The following is a 17,395-nucleotide window of genomic DNA, read 5'->3' as shown; positions in this document are numbered from 1 at the left end:
AGAATTAAAGTACATACATACTGAAATGACACCGTTCAGGAGCCAACTTGGCAGTTCAGAAAAGCACACTGAGGGATTAGAATAAAAAGGTAATGGAAATGCCAGACTGGGGAGCCGATGTCTTGAACCTAATGAAAAATGTCACTGTTCTTGAAGATGTTGCAGAGGAGATGTTTCCCTTTACAGACCGCCAGACATGAAAGAAGGGGATAATATACATAGATTTCTAATTTTCATTTAAAAACTGATTAAATCAGTTTCCGACCGTCAATATAAGTGCACAGAATAGAATAAAGAAGGCACACTAACAAAGACTTACCTTGGCCAATAATAATGTGCCTATTGCAACACCACAATGGTGGTTAATCCTCCAAGAGGTGAAACAGCATGGCCCCACACGTTTGAAGGGGCATAAATGTCACTTGCAGCAGATTATTCGTATGAAATTAACACAGGAAATAAAACCAAGATTTGTGCCCTCTTCTTAGGTAGAGAGATTCAGATATGGACTCCTAAACTCAGAAGTGCTGTTGATACCATTAAATGATAGAGATATAAAATTCCATGATCCACAGGACTTTGAGACCTACTTAGAAACCTTTAGAAAACAACTAAATGGAAAGAACAGTGGTGTCTCAGGACAAAAGGAAACACAATGTAATTGCCCTACCACATATAGGTCTGACCGTGCTTGAAGAGATTCAACAACAATGCACCTGAGAAACAGATATTTCACGAAAGATATGCACCAGGAAAATGTTCTATGTAAAGACAGAGACATGTCCCCACCACCCACCCAAAACGTAAAGATTACTGTAAGACCGCACAGTAGGTAGAGAACACATAGCTTGACACTCTTGCCTTGTACAATTAAACGTTAGATATACTGGATAAGTGGAAAACAGTGCTAACTTACTTAAAAACCCAACATTGGTCTCATAACAAAGACTTGTGCCACAAACAGAGGCTAAAAAACTGAAAAGAGAATGGATGATATCGGTGAGTGTGGCACCTAGATCCAAAGATCAAACTAGCACCCTAACCCCCACAGCACCACACTACAGGAAAAAAACTGTGTGGCTGTACTCATATGCAAATTACTTCCTGTGTGAATACAGAAAACATGGCGATGCTATGTTTTTGCCAAATTACAGCTTCAAGGTCACGTCATAGTTCTTAGCTCTGTTTATGCACCTAAGTACTGATAGAGCTCAGCACTCCAAGTAGAGACTAGGGGGTCAAGCTGTCCATGCCCTACAATGACAGCAAAAGACGTTTCTTTAGAGACTTTGGGCCTCATTACACGGTGGAGTTCGGAGTGGAGTTCGGACCGCCACCAAAACAGCAGTCCAGCCTCCACATTACGACTGTGGTGGAGCTGCCATGGTCGGACTGCCGAGACCGCCAGGTTGCCGCCAGCCTGGCAGTCTCGGCGTCTCAATCCGCCAGGGCAACGCTGCCCGTGGAACTAGGAGTCCCCTTTCTGCCAGCCTTTGCATGGCGGTAGCCCTTCCGTGCAATGGCTGATGGAAAGGGGGTGCCGGAGGCCCCCTGGTGACCCTGCACTGCCCATGCACTTAGCATGGGCAGTGCAGGGGCCCCCATGGACAGCCCTGTTGTGCTTTCTACTGCCCAACTTACTGGCAGTGGAAAGTGCGACGGGTGCTGCTGCACCTGCCGCACCGCCACATTGCTGTGGTTCGATTACGTGCCGGCGTCAATGTTAAGGTCCTGTTCACTGCAGGGCTGGTGGGCGGCCTGCGGTGAACTCGTAATAGGGCTGGTGGTGTTCTGGCCGCACTGGCGCTCAGGTGGCAGTATGAGTTTAGCGGGGCGCCTCCACGGCCCGCCAAACTCATAATGATGGCCTTTATGTTGCACTGCGCTCTTGTCGCCTCATGGAGACTCCAACAAGCAAAGGGCAGGGAATACACCATTCTATTATGCCCACAAGGAACAGAAACCAGAATTGATTACTTTGTAGCACACTCAGGTACACTTTCTAAAATCACCAAACATGCAATGGAAATTAGCTTAGTTTCGGACCATGCCCTGATTGACTTACCTATGGGCCTTAGCTTGTTGTACCTAGAAACAAAACACATGAGCCTTAGCTCGTCGTACCTAGAAACAAAACATATAGAATACCAATTACCTAAAGAAAAAAAGAAAGAATTCAAGGACTTTTTAGACGTAAATGAGAACTCAGTATCCACCCCTCAAAGTGTACTACAGCTCAATAAGATATACCAGAAGACACTTCCTAGGCTAATCTGAAAGCCCTTATTCCAAAAAAGTACAAATTGAATAATATCCTTACTCAGCATGCTGTAAAAGCCTTACATTGTATTAAAGGATGCTATTACTTGAACTGCAAATGAGCCAGAATACTCTTTATGTTACAGTTGCAAGAAAGGGTTCTTTTATTTTACAGTTGCAAGGAATGGTTCTGAAAATAGCTACATTGGAGGTAAACAACAGATTTTTGTCGTTGCTCAGTTACCCTTTGAAGCTCAATGAGAAATTTGCATCTTTCTACACTGTTCTACATACCTCAAAACCTGCACCAGGTGACAGCAGCAAAATACTTTTCGAATCAAAAGCCTCTCAAGGGATCTCAGAGAATGGCTAAATAGGGAAATAACGGATGAAGAAACTATGGAAGCAATCTGTAATATACCTGTAGGGAAGGCCCCAGGAGAGGCCGGACAAATATTCTAAAATATAGCAAATTACTCAGCTCCAGTGCTGGGGACATTGATCTGAGAGGTCATGGAAATGAGAGGGTTAAGGACCTGATGTAGAGTTATGCGGATGTGTTACTTTGTCACAAACTTGACGGATATCCTGTCCGCTGTATAACAAGTGCCAATGGATATTCTTCACTTGTAATACTGTAGACAGGATCGCTGTCACATTTGTGAGGGAGGAACCCATCCTCCGAACTCTAAATCTGGCCCTATATGTGAATTTCAGTAGGGCATACATTTATTTAATACCCAAGATGAGGAAAGACCCACGCAATGTAGAAAATACAAGTCTATATCCCTCACAGCTAATGCTATCAAGATCCTAGCTAAGATCCTGATTGCTAGTCTGAAAAAAGTAATCCCACCAATAGTGCACAAGAATTAGGTTGGATTCCTACAAGGACTTTTGTCCTGAAACAATATGTGCACTCTCCTACACTTTTGTGATGTACTTGAGATTATGGAACGTAAAAGGTGGCCTTCTCCTTCGATCCTGAAAAGGCTTCTGATTGAGTGGAGCGGTCTAATTAGAACAATGTACAGGATGGGGCTAGTCCAAACTTTCACGGACATGACAAAACGGCTGCAGCACAATTCTACAGCCATAGTGAACTGCAGTGGCTTCTTGTCTGACAAAATCTATATTAACAAAGACACAAGACAGGGCTGCCCACTGTTTATTTTGCTTTTTCTCCTTGCACTGAAACCACTGGCAATCACCATTCATCTTTCACAGGAAGTCATAGACATTGAAACTTTGGCTGGCAATATAAAGTTGATGTTATATGATAATGACATTTTGCTAATACTACCCTCTGAGAAACATCTGCCCCTGCCTTCATGAAAATAATTTCGACCCTCTCTTCATGTTCTGGTATATGAGGTCAATTGGACTAATCGTGAAGCTATGGCAATTAATTCTCTTCATTGCCATGCGTTTGTATGGGTACAGTCCAAAATGAAATACCTGGGCATAGTAATCAGCAGTAATATACACACACAGTGGTCAAGGATAACCTAACTATTTGATTGCTCAGATGCAAAGGGACTTCCTGGAATGGAATAACCTACAGTTCTCAATGAGATGCATATGGAGAATCAAGATGATGGTGACCCAACCTGCTTTAATTATGTCTTCAGTATACTATAAATTGTAGCCCCACATATGGAACTCCTTCAAATTTATCATCAGATTAAAGGCTATGGCCCTCATTACAAACTTGGTGGGCGGCGGAGGCTTTTTATTTTTTTGATTTCCCTTCTTTATACAATTGCTATAACTTGGTACTACCGGACTGCTATAAGTTCTTGTTATTCCTTTTCTTGTGTTACTTCTTTTCTAAACAAACAAATAAAATATTCAAACAAAAATAAGGAAAGAAACACATTGAGAAATGAACAGAGCTCTGCGTGGTGTCACTTATTAACCTATGCACAAAGTCTGTCTAAGGTTTTTTTTACAGCTCTGAGACATATGGAATGTGATCAAATTAATCTTTATTGCTGTGTTGAATCATGTGGCACTCTAGGAAATATTATTTGCTATGATAAAAATTTGAGAACATTCTTGATGCTAAGTTGAATCCGGAAATCTATTGAATGTTTCTCCCTATCTATATTTTCTAAAGATTATTTTAGTTAGTTTTCTGTATATGTTAGAGGCAGTGTAATCAGCCCATACATATTTGTTCCTGATCTGGTACCTAGAGACTTTTGTATTTACCAGTCTGCTTAATTCTTTAGTCTTTAAGGAATACGTTTTATTTAGAGATGTAAATGAGAATTTACTGTGCATTCTTTGCCACCAGAATATAAAAAGAGCTCCAGAAAGTGTCTCCTGGTACTTATAATTTGGATATTTTCTTCAGTGGCAGTCAGAGGTACTCAGTGTTGACTTTTTGGCAAGTATTAGGCAAGAAGGCAGTCCTTGAAGTCTTTCCTTTTGATTTTCTGTTAATTGTTCCCACATCTGATTGCCAGTCTGCAAAAGTTTATCAGTCACACTAGTCAAAGTACGTGTCCCAGAGGTCTCCAAGTTTTCCTAATATGAGAGCTACTTGTGATCATTAAAAACTTTCCTTTGCTATTTCAGAATATAAGGATTCCAAAAGGGTACACCAATTAAACACCAGCACTCGAGTACCTTAAGTTCATCTTCAGTGAGCATAAAACCAATGTCACAATAGCCAGACCAGAAAATGATTAACTGTGGATTTTTATAGAATCAGTTTTGCCCATTTATTCTTGTTTATGAATCAGTTTTGTGAGATGAGTGCCTCTTTGGAGCTTGTGGTCTCTTTGTCATACAATATATATGATGACTGTGCTCTCAGTTTGAGATCCAGGGACCAAAACGCTTTCATTATCTGGCTAATTGTCCTTGGCTCTATTGAGTGATGCCCATAAATAAATAATTCAAAATATTCTTTTTAACCTACTGTTTGCATCCCTAACTAGGGCCATTAGCTACAGTTTTGAAAGACAAATGCAGACTCACAACTCTCTACCAGTAAGCATATCTCTGCAGCCACCCCTCATTGCATACCTGTCTTGCAGTCATCGCACACAATTTAATGCATGAAGAGATTTCACATATAAAACCTAAGCACTTTAAAGAAAGGAAGGAATGGAAAGAGAGAGTAAAAAAGAGAGGGATAAAGAAAGAAGAGAAGGAAAGCAGGTAGTGCAGAATGGAAATGCCTGAAGATGCAGGAGGAATAATAAAGGAAAGTGAGAGTAATGTAAAAGGAAGGAAGCTAAATGAAAGAGGGAAGAAGGTAAGGGGGATCAAAGAATGGAATAAAAAGGAAGGAGAGAAGAAAGGAGAGGGAAGAAGAGAAATGAAGGCGTAAGAGGGAAATTGGCAAAAATTAAAGGAAGAAAAGGAAAGGACCGGATAAATTAAGGAAAAATACAGAGAAAAGATAAAATGAAATAGATAGGAGTGAAGAAAGGATAAATCAGAAAAAGGAAGAAACAGAACAAAATGAAGAAAGTTTGAAAAAGAAAGAAACAGAACAATAGAAAGCAAGAAGCTGCATGAAAAAGGAGTGAAAAGAAGAAACAAATGGAGTGAATGAAAGGATAGGAAGAAGACAAGAAAACAATACATATGGAGTAAAGGAATGTGCAAAAATAGTAAAAGAGAGAAACAAAAAAGGAGAAAATAAGGAAATAGAAGTGGCAAGTATAAGAAAAAGGAGATGAAAAAAGTAGATAAAGAAAACAGGAAGAAAGGAAGAGAAGAAAGAAAAAGAAAGGCAAGGCAGAATGAAAGAAGAGAAAGAAAGTCACAGGAAGAAAGAAATGTGAAAGAAGAAGAGAAAGCAAGAAATAGGGAAAACATTATTTAAGATGGACAGATTTACTAGATATAAAAGAAAAGAAAGAGCCAAAGAAGGGTAATAGAGAGACGTAAGACAAGGAGTAGGCAAAGAAATAACATTTTCGAAAGAGGCTTCTCTGCACTGTGGGCTTCTCTCGCCTTACAGAATGGTTCACAATGTTTTAAGGTACTGCCTTAGCAGAAGAGCTACTACATATTTTCAAACCAGCTGACAGTCAAATATGTGCAAGCTACTGAGAGGCAGGGAGCACTTTACTTGTAGCTCACAATCGACCTGTTGGAGATCCCTCATTTGGGAATCTTATGTATGGCAGTTCTTTTTTTACTCTGGGAAGTTCACAGCTTAAAATAGGTAATATGTTAATCCATCACTAGAACTTTAGTGAGGTTCACACAATACTTACACACAGACCCCAAGTGAGACCACTTTGGTGAGACTGCGGGGAAAGCAGGGCTATTGGTCACAACTGTGGGGGTGAAGTTGTTTGTCTCAGATGCTCTGTGGTCTGCCTTATTATGGCTCTGCAAACTGAGTAAAGTACAACCCCTTCAGCTTTTGACTCCCAGTGGTAGCGAAGGCGAGGAGTCATATGCTACTCAAAGAGGAAGTGTGGGGATGCTAGAATTTTGAACTTGATAATCACACCACAATAAAGAATAGTCCAGCCCAGTGCTTGTTAGAAGAAAGAAAAGTACTTAAATGCACACTAAAATGAAGTGTTATACACTTCAACAACAAAATACTGTTCAGAGTCCCTGGGTTCTATTTAGGCAGTGCCACTGCTCCTCTATCTGCTATTTCCCTGCCCTGTCCATTAATCAAGACTTGAGCCCCCAAGGCCCAGGTACCTCCACTTCCATGAGGTATAGGTTCTCTGGATCAGTGCGGCCGCCCGGCTCTCTACAGTTCCCACCTTCTCTCTCTTGACCGGTTACACGCCAGCCAGTAGTCTTCCGTAAATATTGCTTTGTCCGCTGGGCCCATACGCCTGTAGTGCAACAGGCAGTAGTGGAGGTGGTATTCCTATGCTCATGCTGAAGCCAACAGTACATGCAGAGGGGTTGGTTTCAGCCAATCAACACTCTGGTGCAGCCTCTTCTTGCTAATCAGTTGCGGCCTCATACAGGTCAATCACTGATCAGTTCCGGCCAGGCACAGGCAACACCTAGCTCCTCCTGGACAGATTCTCCTCTTCCAAGTTTGGCAGGCTCTTTTAGTTGGAAGACAAGCAGGCTTCTGAGTACTTTAGGACAGGTACATAAGTCTTCAGCAAGAGAGCCAGGATCAGGTGATGTCCCCTCAGATCTGGCAAGCTGGCATTCAGGCAGGCACCAGCTCTAGTATCACAGCAGTCCTTGGAGTAGTCTCAGAGCACACCCTTCCTTGGCCATAGGGGACTTGGAAATGGAACCACAGGTGCGATCCTACTTTTATATACCAGATTCATACAGGAGATGTGTATCCACTGGCTGCAACTGTGGAACCATTTTAAGGTGGTTTTCCTTTCAATTTTCCTCTTCAAACTGCTCTCCAGACACAGCCTTTGAGTAGTAGCATGGAGCCAGGGCCAAAGTATAAAACCAGGATACCGAATACAAGCAGTCAGACATCCATAGCAGGGAAACACGACTAAACTCCATGCAGGGGATAGTCCTGTCTCAACACCTCAGCATTTGACTGGACTATCATCCATTTAAACTGAGCCACAAATATGATATAATTATTAGTGCACCATTTTGTGACAGGCCAACACCAAATACATAGTCTATACAACTGAATCTTATGTCTGCTTTGTCTTATTTCATTTTCAGAAAGAAGATGGCAGGTGCTTCATCAGAAATGGTAAGGTGTCCGCAGTGTGGAAAGTCATTTAAACGTCTTAAGACCCATTTACCCCATTGTAAAATGGCTGTCAAAGAGAAGGCAACTCCAAATCCAGAAAAAGTCGAGTCTCTCAGTGCAACAGCTGCCAAACCCAGGGCCATTAACTGCCAACCAAATGGAAAAGAAAAGAAGCATAGGACGAATATACCAGCAACTACAGAGGCACAATCAGCAGAAGTGGCCAAGAAAGGAAAAACAGAGGTATCAAGAAACAGTACAAAATCAGAGTACATTGGCTCAAACTACCCAGCTGATATCAAAACTAACAACACTACGTTAATGGACAAAAAAAACTATGAAACAAAAATAACAGTAAAAGGGTCCAAAATGACATTGAAAGGCCGTATATCAAAGAAGCATGTGCTATGTGATCCAACGGAGACCATGCATTCCAAAGAAACAGACAGCCTGGGTTCAGTCTTATTGAACCACATTGAACGCCCATGGGTCTTTTGCACAGAGGGAACAATGCCGAAAATGACAGGAAAAGTCCCTTCTCCAGCGACTGCGGGGCTGTGCAACAGGATAGATGTATTTATAAGCAATGCCATTGAATCACATAAAGAAGCAGAGAAAGCAACATTGATATCGCAGAAAAAACAGCAATATGCATTGTTACCAACTACAGTTCTCCAATGTCCTGTCCAGGGAAAGCAGACTTTACTGCTCGAACGGAGTGGATGTAACTGTCCATCAAACTATAGTTCCTTTACTACTAAATTGAATAGCAAAGACCTCAACTCAGAAGACAGGATGGAGGCTGAGGCTGTAAGTATGGCAGGTACAAAGGATCAGAGAGTTGCACATCTCACCTTTGAAGGGGAACAGTGCGAGAAAATGAAAACACTGCATCTTGATAAAAAGGCAGGGTTAAGGGAGAAGGGGAAGGAAAGAAGGCACATTGCATTGAAGACATCTTTGTGGGATAACATTAAGGATTCCATGCTGAAAGGCACCATTGGCAGCATAGAAGATACCAATTTCAAACAGAAGTTAGAACCAGAGTTCAGGACGTTGGTAGAGGATAAGCTTCTAAATGATCCAGCAGAGAAGTTGATTTATTCAAGTGACTCTTTTCCTGCCCTCCAAAGAATAGGTCACACTTGGACATCGGTGCACAGAAGTCAGGAGAGAGGAACAACAGGGGATTGCGTGGTTCCTCTTCAGCAGGTACCAGAAAATGTACAACAGCAAGCCTTACCCATATCATCATTCTACCCTGTAAAGGACCATGATGGGGAAGTACTGGCATTGCAGAAAGATGAGAAGACATCATGTGTGGGAACTCCGATAAAACATGGGCTAACTGACCTCCAGGAAAATGTATGTAACAATGATATTCTAATGGATCCAGTGGGGCTGCAGTGGCTTCCTGATTTCTATTCCAGTTATCAGGAGCTGGGTGTAGTCCCGGGCAAGCGCCATATGTGGAATGACATCGTCAGTTCAACAGAATATGTCTCTCACCACGAACAGCAGCCTGGTATGTATGATGCTAGAAGGATTTTCTATTTTTTCATTTTTTTTTCATTTTTAAGTTGTTTGAAGAAGCTATTTGTAAACACACGATCTAGAAACAAAATAAGTGATAAAAAACACATAGTTTTGATGCATTTCTATATTTGTCCCTGAAACGGCCTTAGGATAAAAATCGAAGGTTTGACGAATAGGCCACCAGACAGTAGTGGAAGCCCTACCTCCACCTGGCTGGCACTGTCCTGCCTGCCTTTTAGCAGAAGCGCATCTGACAAAATTAGTTTCCTACCCTTTTGGCATGACATATTTGTTAAAAGTGCTCTCTCTGAAACAGACCTCTAGACAGGCCATTAGGCAGCCAGGGTAACTGAAAGAAACCCTCAAAATGGGGAGTTGTTTTTGTAAGATTTGCTGTAAATTGGGACACCTTTCAAGGCACTGAAGCTGGCCATCCTGAAGCACATGGGCAGCAGGCTGGTCTTTTCTACCTATTTAGTCCAAGTTGGGGACATGCCGATAGGCTCTGTTGAAGCTCTTCTGGTATGCACAGTGTGTGTGAAAGGACCAGGGAGTCCACACATAAAACTTAGAGCATAGAAGACCTCCTCAGCAGTGATGTGAGGAGGGCTGTCACAATAACAACTGCAACATGTATAAGGGGCCTGAGTGGTGGCTGCCTGGTGAGCAAACTTGTTGTGCACTGGGATTTATTGTAATGTTCTTTGTGTGACTTGTCTTTGTGGCATGTGTCCAGCACCCAGTTGGGCTACTGAATAGCTTGTTCGAGAAGGGGGTACCTGGTTTATTGTGAGCCCTTGTGCCTTTGAGCTTGGATACCATTATCAGTGGGTGAGGCTACAAACCTGTCCCCCTCATCATCAAGGTTTGTACCCCTTGCCTAAGAAACTGCTCTCCCGGATCTTCTTGGGTGCCTAAGTTATGAAATACTCCCTTTTTGTCACCAACACCTCATAACCCTAATCCAGGAGGTCAGTTTAATTTCCGGGACTGTGTAACATTTTCCATTTCATTGTCAGGTTACTTTTGCACTGCATTTCAGTTGCTGCTGAGTTTTGTGGTGCCGCAGTTTGTTTTCATTGGTTGCGACGAGGTGGACTGGGAGCAGTAAAGGTTTACAACCTGTAAAAAAGTATCAGTTTTGTTGGGAGGTGTGCTGTCCGCTATATTAAAGTGTTTTCTCATGACCCAATAGAAATTTGGAACAGTGTTTTTGTGAAGTTGGCTTGAACTATGCCATCATTACAGTAACTCTGTTAGTATTGCGCCATGATTTCAGGTGTCAACTAAGTGTGGGAGATAAACTCCACATTACACATGTAACACAGAGTTGTGGCTGAATTCTGCCAACCACAGTGTGGCAGAGGTTTTTCTCAGGTGTGAATTGGCAGCCCTTAGTGTAACTTTCGGACGCTAGGAGGCCACCCGGTGAGATTTTCCCAATGTCGGCAGTTGCGACTGTTTGCATTGGGAAATCTGCTGTTCAAATAGAAAATCTACTCGAGTGGCAGTAAACCCAGCTCGAGCAGCAACGCCCTCTGGCATGCCATGTGGTGCCTTTCACACTGATTTGTCAATGCGGAACAAAGTCCTGGCCCTAAAAATCAGAGCAACATACTGATTTATGCCCGCTTGCAAAACTCTGCTGGATCTTGCTGAGTTTTCATGTAACTTCACGGAATTCGGCAGGGTGAAACTCCAAGAGTTCCGTCCACCCCTAGTGTCAACCATTTTTTGATCACGAACGGTGTGTAGTGTTTATACAGGACTGTATTGTATGGTTTATAATTTTTGGTGCATTAAGTATGGAATAATTTATATTGTTTGAGTTCAATTTGCATTGTAAATATATTGGGGGTTATTCTAACTTTGGAGGAGTGTTAATCCGTCCCAAAAGTGACGGTAAAGTGACGGATATACCACCAGCCGTATTACGAGTTCCATAGGATATAATGGACTCGTAATACGGCTGGTGGTAAATCCGTCACTTTTCTGTCACTTTTGGGACGGATTAACACCTCCTCCAAAGTTAGAATAACCCCCATTGTCTCTGTTAGGCAGTGTGTGTGAGTGTGTGTGTGTATATCTCTCTCTCTCTCTCTCTATATATATATATATATATATATGTTGTACTGTATCCCAACTCTAGCTCATTTATATGTGAGTTTTCTAAAGCACTACTTGCTACCTTTCGGTTACTTCTGAGCAATAAAGGAAATGATAAATGCACAATCCATGATGGAGAGAGGGAAAGATAGTCAAATCAGAAAGTTGAGTTCCTGAGTTTGACAATCTTTGATATATAAGGATTATTATACCTTCACAGATTCAAGAAAGTTAAAACTCTAGAAAAGAGAAAAAAATAATGTGACCTGCCCAGCCTTTGAGCCTTTCTTAATGGACCTCATGCCACCTTCACATGTTGATGATTGACTTAACTTATACAATTCCACCTTGTTAGGCATCTGTTATTATCTTGTGCCATTAATGGAAATGTCAGCAAAGAAAACAAGCATTTGCAATACAATGGGTCTCATGTTTGCACGAGTTAGAGCTATTAGCGTTGTAAATTCCTAACTGGACTTTTCTTGCCACATAAATTGAAAATGAAAAGTAAAACAGTTGATATAAGCGAGCCGATTAAAAGCACCGTGAGCATGAGCGCGAATGAGAGACACAAAAGGAAAAAGAAGTTTGCTCGCAGTCAAACGTATCGGCAGTCTTGCAGTTATCCATGCAATAGGGTCAGTGTCTAAGGCGGTAACAAAAGTGCCCCAAGGAGGGACAAAAGTAAAGTATGATAACAAAGGATTTTTGAAAGGCAAGCCCATGAATGAGTGATAGTGATGAGCGTGCAGTGAGTGTGTTTAAAAGCCCACAGATAGATTACAACAGGCCAGAGCACTTGCATGCTCGACCTAAAAAAAAACACGATTACCAGAAATGGTAGACAGAGGAATTTTGTGTCTAAGCGGTGCTAGGAATAAATTACCAAGAGCAGCCTCTAGGAAGATAAGACAGTAGTAATTGATCTGTGGAAAGCACTGGAATCCTGAAGGCATGCAGCTGCACTACTGATTTTTAACATCTTCTTAGAGGAGACATCTTTCAGATCTATGAAAAAGCCCAAGTGGTCTAGGAGTTCAGTGTACATATAATACACTCCATGGGAGAGAAGACTGCTGCTCAACTGGGTTGACAATGTGAGGACAGGGTTGCTCCTAATTCTGGAGACCACAGGGAGGTTTACAGCACCGTGCAGCTCCAGTTTTCTCAATGACACGTGTTACCTGAGGAGATGGATAAAACCATCAAAGGTATAAATGTCACTCGATGTCAGGTCAACCCTTGCTATTGCTCCCTGGTTAAAGAGCGTATTCTGATCCTCAGCCTTATAATATCAGAGGTACTTACAGCTTTTGTGATGGAAGGGAAGGTTACAGTGTGTCCAAAACACACTTGCAGCACACCATTATTAAAGAAACATTCTGTGTGCGGTGAACCCTCAAACTTCAGACTTATTACCAAGACATCCCCCTGCACAAAAATCATCAAATAGATGGTTCAGCGGCAACTAACTACTCACTTTGAAATAAATGGTCTCCAGGAAGAATGTCGCTCTGGTTCTCGGCCCCACCAAAATGATGAAACAGCATTGTTAGACATGTTAGAAAGGCTGTTAGAATGAGAGATGAGGGTAATTCAGTACTGTTACTGCAACGTCACCTTCCCATATTGCATCTGGATTGGCTACTTGCAGATGGTTTGAGTACTTTCATGCAAACCGAACATCTCAGGTGACCTTTGATGCAGTGTTTGCATGAGTGGTGGTCAGATACATCTATGGTGTATAATAACGATCCCCATATTATGCCTTGCGTATTTTTAACATTTACAAGAAGGCATAACTCAGAGCTATAGCTTCACAGGGGTTAGTGCTGCACATATGCATCCACAACTCCCAGTTATTGCTCCTTCTGAGAGGAGATTTGGAAGTGGATTCTGGAATTTGACCATCAGGTGGAAATTATTCGAACATGAATGACAGAAAATTGGTTTGCACATGAAATCCATGCATCCAAGTTGCTAGTGTTAAGCCTTGTAGCCACTAATTGCAAATTAGGTGAGGTTTATAACCCCTGGTCCGTAGGGACTCCCATTCGGGCATACCCGTGGCACTTAGGGGGGTGTTCTGAAGATACCAAAAAAAGAGAAGGGTACAATCCTTAAATTAATATCAGTCACTGGTAATTACTCTGGCCCCATACTAGTTAATTTTGCCCACTGTGTAATCTAGACAGCAACCACTGTCATGCAAATTAGATATGGCTGGGCCCCAGTAGGAACAGTCCAACCTGAACTGCCAGGATAGGTCGCATCTTAACATGAAAACAAGCAGTCCTAGACTGATCATCATCACAGATGTCCACCTTGATTTCCAGGGCACAGGGCCCACGTCTGGGTATACCTATGGCGCTGGTAGTGTTGCACGTAGGAAAACAAAAGAGTGATGGCTGGAATACTTGAGTTCATATCAGCTTCTGGAAATTACTCTAGGCTGCATTCTAACCCATCCATTTTTTTTTGCCCCTGTGCTACTCGAGACTGGAACGACCGGTTTGGGGTTGCTTATGTTCCTGTCTTGGGGGGACTCGAGCTCTCAATTTGGAAAGGACTACTCTTATATGAACAGGAACAAGAATTATTTGCATATGGCTGACCTCTGTCAAGAGTGTCACAAACAATGATAATCGATGGACTGGAATGCGATCCAAAGCACTTGCATGCTATTTTTTCTCAACAATTTAAGATATTTTGAAGAGGCTGTTGGCAATAGAACATTTACTGTACAGTGGCAGACATTCTGCTCCTCCAGTGCCTATTTAGAGTTGGGTGAGTAAACTGCAAACTTACGAAGATGGAGCCTAGTTGGAGTTCATCTCCACATGCAGAGAAGTGTCCAGAGAGGTGGTCTTTGATCTGTAGATGAACTCCAAATTATATTCCTAGGCCCTGTCAGTTGAGCAGTAGCTCATTGCCAGCCCACGTATGTGCATTCGTGAAGGTTTAATAGTCCTACCAATCAAATTGGAAAGTTTTCCTTTGTCAGATGTCCGTCTGGGGAGGGCACACCTTGTCATATCGCTGAGATGCAGTGCGCTAGTCCCTACCTTCGTGTGCTATTTAAAGCCTTATGGGTCTGCCCTCGGTGAAAACCTTGAGTATTACCCCCAAAGCTGTGATGGACACAGAACAAACAGGGGAGTAATAAGAAGTAGGGGATGGACAGTACTTGTTGTACTTTGTAGGTTGCATCCATCCTGAGTTTTGCCAATGCCATTCTCACAAGTATAAAGATATTCAGAACCAGCTATGAGTAACCCTAATGACACCATTAGTGTTTAGAAAGTATTTTCCATGTGCACGAATCTAATGTTTACGATCATTATTGCACATAAAACTTTGCAAATATTTCAAACCCACAAAAAACAAACCCTTTCTGCTAGTGTATCTATTTCTAAAGGGCAAGCCATTAGACATCAGCCCTAGTGTGTGTTGCCACTATACCTCAAACTCTATAATTGCTGCCGCGGGTTAGGTCGTGTCCAGATGAAGTTGAGGGTGTTTAGCTCTTCAAGACCACAGCTTTGTGAGAAAAATGGAGGGCTGCATCGACTGCACCAGGTTTCCAGTTGCAGGGATCCTTCAGGATCAGGGCCCCCACAAACAGTGGCCAAAAAGCAACAAATCTAAGACATTGGCATGGACAAAGGGAACATGTTGGTTATGGTACAGTTGTCCTAGTAGTTGGGATCATTAATCCTTACATTTCTCCTCAATAAAAGTAAAATTGCTGTGGGATTGTTTTTTTTCTGCGTAGAACATGGTTTTGTTTTTCTTGTGCCATGCACAGATGATTTTTTGGTTTCTGAAACAATAGGCACAATGTTGGATTTCTGGAAAAATGACCCTAACATGAAAATGATCAGCCAAAGGCTCACAGGGACTTTACTTACAGTTTGGTGGATGGAATTCTCTGTCAAAAACATGATGAATATCCTATTGGCCTTATTGCAAGTATCATAGGGTATAATCAGGGGCCATTGGAATTATGCGGTATGGGAGGACCAAATTATGCAGCAGGGATGACTAAATTATGCAGAAAGAAAGGGCAAATTATGCAGTGTGATGCAGCACATTTTGTGATAGTATTAATTATTTTGTAGTTTTTGCACATGATAACACTGAGAAAATATTTCACCTTGTTGGTGTCAGTTTAATATCCAAATACAGCAATAAGCAAATTAAAGATGACCAATCAACCTTTGTTATGGGCCTTCTAATGTGCCGAGATTCATGTTGCCATGTTTTTAGCAACTTTTTATCCATTTTAGATACTAACAAAATTCTCTTTTTTGGTAAACTCTACAGATTATGCATCAGATGATGAATTATGTGGCAGATGCTGCAAATCCATAACTATGCAGAAAATGCAGTAGCGGCAAAATTACATAATTTCTCTGGTCCTGGCTAATGCTCCTGTAAAATGGCTAGTGGAACATTTGTCATATTTGTGACAGAGTATCCCGTCCGCCAAACTCTAAATAAGGCCCTAGTAACAAGTAATTGATTTGGACGATGACTGCACATCCACTGTGAGGTTCTTTGTGAGCGATGATAAATTGGTTGGGTAATTCTAGACTCTCACCACATCAGGCTGAGGCAGGCCTAAAAACATTGAGAGACTCTAGACTGCAGACATACCATGTTGCCCATTATCATAGACAGTAGTGCCAGTGTGCAAACACAGACGGTAGAAATATAATTCTCGCAAGCATTGGCAAAGCCAAAAGGTCAGTGTTTTCTTTGACTGAAAGTATAGAAAAAAAGTACTGTGATATGGGATACGCTGACTTCATCATATCGTTTTTTTTCTTCTTTACTTTCAGTCATGCTGTGCAGGGGCTGTGCTGCTGTGCAACATGCCTGGCGTGGGACAGGGCAGACAAGAAGGTGATGGGGGGCAGGGTAGGAGGAAAGCGAGAATGTGGGGACAGTGGTTATGGTGCAAGCAACAACGAGGGAGGAGAGGGTGACAGGGCAATGATGACAGGGCAAGCAACAACGAGGCAACAATGACAAGGCAAGCAATGATGGGGCAAGCTACAACTGTGACGGGACAACAACAATGAGGCAAGCAATAACGAGGAAAGCATTAACAATGGGGAAGCCAACAACAATGGAGCAACAAGAACAGGGCAAGCAAAAACAATGGGGCTAGCAATACAATCCAACAACTACCCAGAAAGCAATGTCAGGGCAACAGAAACGTGGAGCGGGAAAAAGGGAAACATGGCCTGCAAACGCATGCACACTTATGGAGTGTTACAACTAAAATAAAAAAGTACCTCTGAAAGCATGCAAACTGTAGAAGCACACCAGACCCCAGAATGAGCAGTGCTGGGGCTGTGCTCTAGAAGAGGGACAACCACTTGATGCAGAAGTAAAACTGGCAGAGCCTAACCAAAGAGAAGCACGGAAATGAGAGCCACAATTAATCCAACCAAAGCAGTGGATGAGGTGTAAGCCGACTTTAAGCTAACAAAATGTCTTACAAGTGGTAGTGCATGTGCTTCCTCAGGCAAGATCTACCGAACAAAAATGCATTAAACATAGTATATGCCTGCAATTGCAGAATTTAGTCAAGCATAGAAGCTATATTGATTCCCAGATTTTCCAGTTTCACACTGTGGAATCTAGCCACTAGATGGGTTTCTCTTTCTGACATCAAAGTTTAATACATTGTCTTTAAATCTTGGGAGATGAGATTAAAGTTTAGGAGACAGACAGAATTCAAATCTTATTTTTCACAGTTTTACTTACAGCAAACCTTGCATTGCCTTCACAACAAACACAAAC

The 17,395-nt window shown here is 42.0% G+C and overlaps 1 protein-coding gene across 5 annotated transcripts in view; it reads left to right on the top strand.

The window, feature by feature from the left end:
* MTNAP1 (mitochondrial nucleoid associated protein 1) overlaps positions 1-17,395 on the top strand; it is a 156,157-nt gene that overhangs the window by 74,749 nt on the left and 64,013 nt on the right. For all 5 annotated transcript variants that reach the window (XM_069199812.1, XM_069199817.1, XM_069199815.1 and 2 more), the window contains one exon: positions 7,909-9,464. In XM_069199812.1, the coding sequence (XP_069055913.1) occupies positions 7,916-9,464 (1,549 nt within the window). In that variant the 5' untranslated portion in view covers positions 7,909-7,915. The remainder of the gene's footprint in view (positions 1-7,908; positions 9,465-17,395) is intronic.

Source organism: Pleurodeles waltl, chromosome 7 (assembly GCF_031143425.1).
Source record: "Pleurodeles waltl isolate 20211129_DDA chromosome 7, aPleWal1.hap1.20221129, whole genome shotgun sequence".
Taxonomy (NCBI): domain Eukaryota; kingdom Metazoa; phylum Chordata; class Amphibia; order Caudata; family Salamandridae; genus Pleurodeles; species Pleurodeles waltl.
Note: the sequence above shows the minus strand (reverse complement) of the source record. Positions and strands in the feature narration are given on the sequence as shown.